This window comes from Hyposmocoma kahamanoa, unplaced genomic scaffold (genome assembly GCF_003589595.1).
Source record: "Hyposmocoma kahamanoa isolate Upper Pololo Valley unplaced genomic scaffold, ASM358959v1 192, whole genome shotgun sequence".
NCBI lineage: Eukaryota > Metazoa > Arthropoda > Insecta > Lepidoptera > Cosmopterigidae > Hyposmocoma > Hyposmocoma kahamanoa.
Window position 1 is genome coordinate 4,396,160 of NW_020653719.1, and position 8,353 is coordinate 4,404,512.

At 37.3% G+C, this 8,353-nt stretch overlaps 1 protein-coding gene across 1 annotated transcript; it reads left to right on the forward strand.

Moving 5' to 3' along the window:
- The first annotated feature begins 5,571 nt into the window (after positions 1-5,571).
- On the forward strand, positions 5,572-6,627 carry LOC113226657 (histone-lysine N-methyltransferase SETMAR-like). The gene has a single exon (XM_026459377.1). It carries the CDS (start codon positions 5,572-5,574, stop codon positions 6,625-6,627), a length of 1,056 nt encoding a protein of 351 aa, XP_026315162.1.
- The last annotated feature ends 1,726 nt before the right edge of the window (positions 6,628-8,353 follow it).

The following is an 8,353-nucleotide window of genomic DNA, read 5'->3' on the forward strand; positions in this document are numbered from 1 at the left end:
CACTCAATCTACGGATATACAAGTATGTATAGGTAGATTGAGTGTTCCAAACTGTGTTATCTCTTCCATAGTAGTAGTTGTGCTGTTGTTACTACTGGTAAATAAAGTACAGACTTTACCGTATTCACCAGTCCTTTATGTTTTAGCGGAAGACATAATCGCCTAGGCGTGCCGTCTTTCACAAATAGGTGTTGGGTGAAACGAAACTCTCTGAGCAGACAAAAAAATATTAACTAAATAATAAATAAAAAAAGACCACCAGTAACATACGTTTTGTTCTTGTATTGAAGAAACAATGAAAAAATACACCTGACATACATACTTCTTAAAGACTTACTTAATTGCAATGTTTTTCATTAAGTACCAGTACTTTTGATTACCAAACGGTATTACTTTCGGCTTCGGTTTCTTCAAAAAAGAAACTGACAGAAATCGTTGTTACTCAATGTCGTGTCAGTATATTTTGCAAAGAAATGCAGGGATTTTGTGAAATATTTTTATGTTTGTACGTTTTATTTGCATATAACGAAACTTTTGGCAATTGACGTGCTTTAGCTCATATCCAACTTCGTCAGATAACGGTGGCGTTGTTGACAGGTACACTCGTTATCGGCGATCGACAGAACGCACGTATTCACTGGAGGTAAAATTTGTAAAAGATTTTATTTTTAACGAGGTTTTCGTGTAAGTACACCAAAAGATCTAGTTACACATATATGTGTTACGTGAATATTTGCGCAACGTCGAATTTCGGAAGCACTGGTTAACTGAAATAAACTTATCATCGACCCATTTATACGTCTCACTGCTGGGCACGGTCTCCTTTTAGGTGAGGGCTTAGGCCATAGTCGGTCACACAGGGGTTGGAGGCTTCGCACGTTTTCCGAGAGTTATGAACCTTATTCCACGTGCATGTTTCACCACGACGTTTTTCTTCGCCGAATAGCTCTTTGTAAATTTCAAATTACATTTCGTAAATAAATTCCAAGAAACTCAGAGGTGCGAGTCCGGATTCGAACCCACGGCCTTTCTGTGAGAGCTAGTAGATCAAACCATTAGGCTACCACGGCTTTTTTTAGCAGGGATAAGATGGAGATCAAATGCGCGCTTATTCCTACAATGGAAAATATTTCAACATTTACATTTACATTTTTCAATAATTCCGACTTCTCCGCTGCAACTTTAATGCTAAAAGTAATTAAAATTTCACAGAAGCAATTCCAAAATAAACTACATCCATCCAGTAGAGCAAAATCACTTTTTATTAATGTTTACTTATCGAGGATCACGAACTGCAGTTTTGTAGGTTTTTCTCCAAGGAATTGAGGTGCACGAAAAGGTTGCGCTGTAGCATTATCGAATAAAATCTCTTAGCGAGATTAAACATCCATACAGCAAATTCCATCGGAAAGCTGTTAAATCAGAATCTCCAGACTGTTTCCACTAAGGAAATAAAGATTTCGTAGTACACAAACAGCCAATCAGCAGCATTTGCGAACTCCGTCTAAGCAAATACACTCGAACGGGGCCGCCAAAGTGCTTGTCAAAAGCTGCTCCAATTCACGCCACGAGTTTTTGCGAAAGTACATTAGCCACTATTTCACTAGCTTGAGCACGAGTTATCTCGTGTTTACCTTTTACATAGTTTAAAGAAAAATCCAACTTGTAACTGTTTTGAGGAATACCAATATCAATCTCGCTGCAATTTGATGCTAATTAAAGAAAATATTTCTTTGCAAAATCAAGTATCGTATTTTCACTCATTTGACGACCATGGTAATACCTATACACAAACTACCTACATAAGAGGATATTTGATAAGTAACAAACCACCATCATCATTATCGTTTATCATTTCAGCCGAAAGACGTCCACTGCTGGATATAGGCCGCCCCAAAGATCGCCACAACGACCAGTCTCGCACTGCTAGCATCCAGCGTATTCCTGCAAATTTCACCAGGTCATCAGTCCACACTGAGGATTTACCCACATTACGTTTTCCGGTAGTATCAAATGTGAATTACTATTAAGAACTTAATGGAAATTCGTTAATAAATTAAATTGTTATAGGCTTATATATAATATTTATATTATATATAATTATAGTTTATATATAATATATAAAAAAATTGTCAAAAGACGACACAACCGTAATGATGCCACACTAACTACATATATGTAGACGAATGATCGTTTTGAAAAAAGGACAGACAATCCTAATCCTGGTTAAATGTAATGGTTTGGCGCGCGCCCAAACATGCCTATTCACAACCTACTTATATTGCACATTTTCTGACGTCCGTAAGAGTAGTGAATAGGCAAATTTGGGCGCGCGTGTAGTGTGCAAATCTATAGAAGATAGGTCTAATAATACGTCTGTAATGATTCCAAGACTGGATCGTCTAAGACTTTGTAACGATGGGCACTAAAGGTATGGTCCCATACAAAAAATACACATTTTATTGTTTCCTACTAAACTATTATATTTATGGTAAAATGTGATATGACCATATTTAATTAGGACAATAGGATCTCTTGATTGGCATTTTTTTTAGAGAGGTATCGTGAAAAAAAATCCAATGTCCGCAATATCGCTGATCCGACCCACTGTGCGTCTCAAGGTCCAGGACCTAAAAAATATTGTCGATAGGCAGTCTCCATTTTCTGTCTATGTTCCTCGAAGTTTACGTAAAAAAAACTCTACCTATTCTGATCCCTGTTTATTACGCAGAAACAATAGGCCTCCTAATTGTAACAAACTTCTGTGGTCTCTCACCGCGTAGTGTAGTGGTGTATAACCACCGAAAGATACATAAAATGCGACCGCTCATTCCCGTATATAGGTGCACTGTGGTGCACAAACAAAACTCTTGTTTGTTCAGCAGAAACCCTTCGCTGCTAACCTTGCATTTTGATAAATTTTATTTCAAACGTGAAACGTTTTTGTCGCTGCTACTTTTACACAGTGCGGCCCGACAACGTAATTTAAATTCTACAATATCGTAATGTGTAAAAATGAATGATTGTTGATCACATGACTACAGAAATAAGTACAGTTGGATTGAAACAACTGTAAACTACCGCTGTAAGAAAGTTTCTAATAAGATAAGAAGAATGTATAGGTATTAAAGTCATCACACTTATTAACACGGAATCGGGATTGAGAGGGTGACTAAAAGCTTTATATCCGTGTAATAAGAAAAATCTGTAATATTTTAGAATCAACGCAAGGGGTAGATGGTAGCTGGAGGATATGGTGTCTGACTCCAATATAATCGGAGAAATCAAGTCCGCAAGACTTCGTACACCTCGAAAGGATACTACCAGTTCATAGTGCGATGAAAATGGCCTGAAAATGGTCGTATACTCCGTCCAACCATTTATTTAACTTTTGACATATGCAAACCTCCGAAGTTCCGTAATTATTGACATACAACCATCATTGACTTACAAATAAATGGACGACGGGTCTAATACAAAAACCACGAAAAAAATGTCCCAAGTCAACCTATTCGAAATTTAAATTGTAATGTCATCGCAGTATCGCGCTGTCAGTAGAACAAATGAAGACTAAAGCGGAGTGTCGCGCTCTGTATACGATTTTAGCGCCTTAAAAGTGCGGACACTTTTTAGCGCGGACCCGAAGTCCATATAATTGTAAGTCAATGACAACCATACACAAAAAAACTCAATACTTCCAGAACTGTTCTATTTTTAAATTTAAATGAAACGACGTGCTCTTTAGCCCCGATATTTATCGAGTCAACAGATTATGTAACGAAGATTATTCAAGTTGATAAATTTTGGTACCTCTCTAATAAATTATAATGAATTGAAATAAATTATAAATAATTATAATAAATTCTTATTGTTTATATAATGAATCGTCGGATTCTTCTCCATATGAACGGGAATCATCACTTGAATTGTCATTAACATTAATTATTAATTTTTGAGTACACAAATGGTCAAACGCAACATCACGACCCCAATCAGACTATCTTCTTTTTTGAACCCGCTCACATTCACGATTAAAACTTCGTCATAAATAAAATCGATTGTTATAAAAAGTCGAATCAGAAACGCATTAGGACATCACTAATTAATTAGAATTCGAGCTGCCTAAAGTTAAATAAATGGTTGGACGGAGAGTAGTGGTCGACGACCGGTTGGTTGCCTAATACCGATGAAGGGACGAAGTGGAGAAAGACCTCCATGCCTTGCACGCAGAGTACTGGGAGGAGATCGCACAAGATAGGACGCACTTTCGCCAACTCGTATCCTAGGCCAAGAACCACAATGGGTCGCTGAGCCAACGGAGTAAGTAAATAATAAGAGTGATTCTTGTTACATGGACATGGTGTTTTTTGTGTCTTTGAATATGGTGACTCCTGTACTTGTAGAATAATTACGTCAATATTTGGTCTTACCTAGGATAAATTAGAATGATAACAATAAACGATATGACAATGAATAGATTGAATACTGTGTATTTTAGGTAAGAAGTGGACGTTCCCATCGGTAATCGGAAAGAGCCCTGTGAATCAACCGAGTGAACGCCACTCACACGTGAATTTAAAATGGTTCAGTAAACAACTTTTTCACCAACCGTGTACGTATTCCCACAATCACGTAGATTAATTCGAGCACTTTTGTTCGAATATTATATTTTTTACCCATTAAACGTTTCGCAAAAGTCGTGTATTTTTTTAATATTTTGTTGTTATTAATAACTTCAAAATTTTATACGTTTTAATTTCGCTGAGTGAACACATAGCAGTGCACCTGACTGTAACTATATGATGTATACATAGTCCGTATTCTAATTTTGTGAAGCACGCATTTGGGATTAGCAATAAACATTATATCATGATTTATTTCATATTTGTATTTTATAACAAACAGTCAGTAAAACATGAAAACGAGGGGTTAAAAATGTGACAAGTCTGTTAAGTTAAAGGTAAGTAAATAAATAAATACCGCACACACTCATAGCCCCGCACTAGGGAAGCCCTGTATCGCGGGTGACATGAACATACACGTAGACAACCACAAATTACACCCAAACTCACGAGAGAAATAAATGTAATCTGCCCGGGAATCGAACCCGGGACCTCTACATGGCAGACCAGTATGGTAACCGTTCGGCCACCGAAGGAAGTTATAATATGCTCATAACTTCTTAACTAAGTTCTTCAATACATAAATTTAACTTGAACGGCCTTATACATATGAGAACGGCTGGTCAAGCACAAATTATATAAACAATTTTTTTTCTCTCTTATTTTTTCTTCTGTGTTTTTCGTCAAAATTAATTTGTCTTTACCTATTATCTAATGATATTGAATCATAGTTTTTAAAATTTTATAATTGTTTTAGGCCCTCGTTGTACGAGGGGAGGTCCAAAAGTCCGCGCAATGGAGGAGGCGGGAGCCCGCTAATTACGCTTGCTTGATGTGGTACTAATCAGATACTCATTAGGGGTATATATATCAAGCTTCACCCTTTTAACTTCATTAGTTTACGAGATATCGCCCTACAAACAAGTAAATCCGGAAGAAAACTGCAAATATGGAGCAAATCGAGTTTCGTGCTGTCATCAAATTCCTTACCAAGCAAGGAAAACCTCCTCAAACCATTATGAATGAGATGGAAACTGTTTATGGGGATCAGTGCCCTGGTAAAACAATGATTTACAAGTGGCACGGTCTTTTCAAACATGGCAGAGAATCAATTGAAGACGATCCTCGCCCAGGACGGCCAGTTGAGGCCACCATATCAGACAATGTTGAAAAAATCGAAAAATTGATATTGGAAGATGCCCGTCTGAATAAGAAACAGCTGTCTGCATTAGTAGGAGTATCAGACACTACCATTTTGAGAATCCTACACGATCATCTTGGCATGACGAAAGTTAGTGCAAGATGGGTGCCGAGAATGCTCACGCCGCCTCAAAAGCAACAAAGAATCGATGCATCAAAGCACTTCTTGGAGCTGTGTGGCGCAGAACCTACCCCAATTTTGGAGCAAATTGTTACTGGAGATGAAACTTGGGTTCATCACTTTGAGCCCGAGTCCAAACAGGAGTCAATGCAATGGCATAAAAAGGGTACACCACCCCCTAAGAAGTTTAAGGTGTCGGAATCGGCTGGAAAAATCATGGCTACGGTTTTTTGGGATTGTGAAGGAATTTTATTGGTTGACTACAAAGAAAAGGGGGTCAATATAACGGGAGAATATTACGCAAGAACATTAGAGAGACTGAAGGAAGCTGTCAAAGAAAAAAGGCGGGGAAAATGGACAAAGGGTGTGTTACTTTTGCAAGTCAACGCACCGGTTCACAAGAGCAATGTTGCGATGGCTGCTCTACACAAGTGTGGCTTTCAATCGCTGACCCACCCACCTTGCAGCCCGGACCTAGCCCCCAGCGATTATTATTTGTTCCCAAATTTGAAAAAAGAATTACGTGGGAAAAAATTTCGCGACGATGAAGAGGTTAAGGCAGCAATTTTAGCTCATTTTGAGAGCAAAGAGAAAAAAAATTTTTTCGATGGCATTGAAAAGCTAATTTCGAGATCTAAAAAATGTATTGAGCTCAAAGGTAATTATATTGAAAAGGAAAAATAGCCTTATTGTTTTATATTATTTACAACCCCTCCATTCCGCGGACTTTTGGACCTCCCCTCGTATTTAAGCTCGCCTAAGATCTTGGAAACAAGGAAGTGGCTGAAAAACAGCGCTGTCTGCGACAAGAACGGTTCCAGGCAACACAAGCTGAGCTTCCTCCTTTTTTTATTTTTAGGCTTAATATGTTAAAAAAAGTGTTCAAAAAAGTGTCATTGTGGCAATAAAGAATATCAAAACCAATGTCGTGTAGTCAACACAACCGACATGGGCCGAAGTGAAGGATTACCAACATTAATAGCTACTTAAATTGAAACCGTGAATAGATATTCGAAATTCCAATCGGAAACAATTTTCAACGAATATTCAGGCAATACGTCAAACAGCTATAACACGTTTTATTCAATTACTGTACAATTTCCATGAATCATTTTATGCCTTTGCGCGTTGCGCCGCCGCCGCCGCTCTGCCCGTGATTCGCGCTCCGCGTTGCGACGCGATGACCCAGATTGGTAATATTTGTGCAAACCTCGCAAATGGCTTTTCAATTTGACAATTTGATAGATTCAACATCTTAATTAAATTTATAATCAAACGCAAGCACGTAAATATTTATATATTTTCGAATTTCATTGCAGGAATGTGATGTGAATAACAAATACTTGAACAAATTTGCACGATAACCACTTCGTCTGTAAAAGCCACAGGCGGAACACGTTATAAGATTTACGTCTCTTAATTAATGAAACCAGACACTTTTCCATGTTTCTAACTCCGTCATTAAATCCACGTCGTCGGGGAAAATGGCGGACTGCAGTCAGTAAAGGGAGCGTAAATTAGGAAGTCAGCGCCCTAACGTCAATTGTTTTAGACAAAAGAGCTATCCGATAATAATCTCCGGCCATTATCTGAATCGCGACCGCCGTTCGGGAACCCAGCTCCGCCGATACTGACTTATTGAATTAATTTCTCATCCAAAACAACTCTCTTCTTCAATAACAAAATTCTTCGTAAATAAATTTAAGTATAATTGCTTATAACTTCAATTAAATGATTTTCCGGTTAAATGAAGGAAGCAGCGACAGTTATAAAAGAGAATAGGTATATCTTTGAAGTTTTGGCGAAACTTGTTTCATTAAATTTTAATGCCAAAGGTGTTTGCGGACATTTTACAAAAATGTCCGCTTTATTTTTTAATAGCAAATTTAAACGCAAACACAACGACTTACGCTAGTGCATGGATATCGTTGTGAAAATTTCTTTGCGATTTAAGGTTCTGAGCGGCACTGCAGCTGTTATGGACAGGCGTGTCACTTACCTCCAGGCGCACAACTTGTTCGTCCCGTCACTTGGGCACATAAAAAAACAATATTAATATTAGCGTTACTCCAATTAGGAATTATTTATGAAACGCGAAACAAACATGAATATAGATTTAGTATATTTTGCTACGTATCTAAAAACTTAATGTACATGAAAAATGACAATCCAGTCATGTGCTTTGGCACCATGTTTATTATTGTCTTCCTAAAAAATTATTAATAACAATAGTTTTAAAATTTACATTAGAATAAAATAGAAACCATTTATTACAAAACAACACGACACAAAAATACATAGTAAGAATTTTTTTTAAATAGAAGATAAAGCTAAATTAAAACAAAAACAAAATAAAGTAACAAAAAAATCTTAGTAATATGCTCTAAGGTTAATAGGTAATTAAATGAGC

What these genes read in the sequence shown, in the direction of transcription:
- LOC113226657 (XM_026459377.1), top strand. Translation starts at nt 5,572, where the DNA reads ATGGAGCAAATCGAGTTTCGTGCTGTCATCAAATTCCTTACCAAGCAA.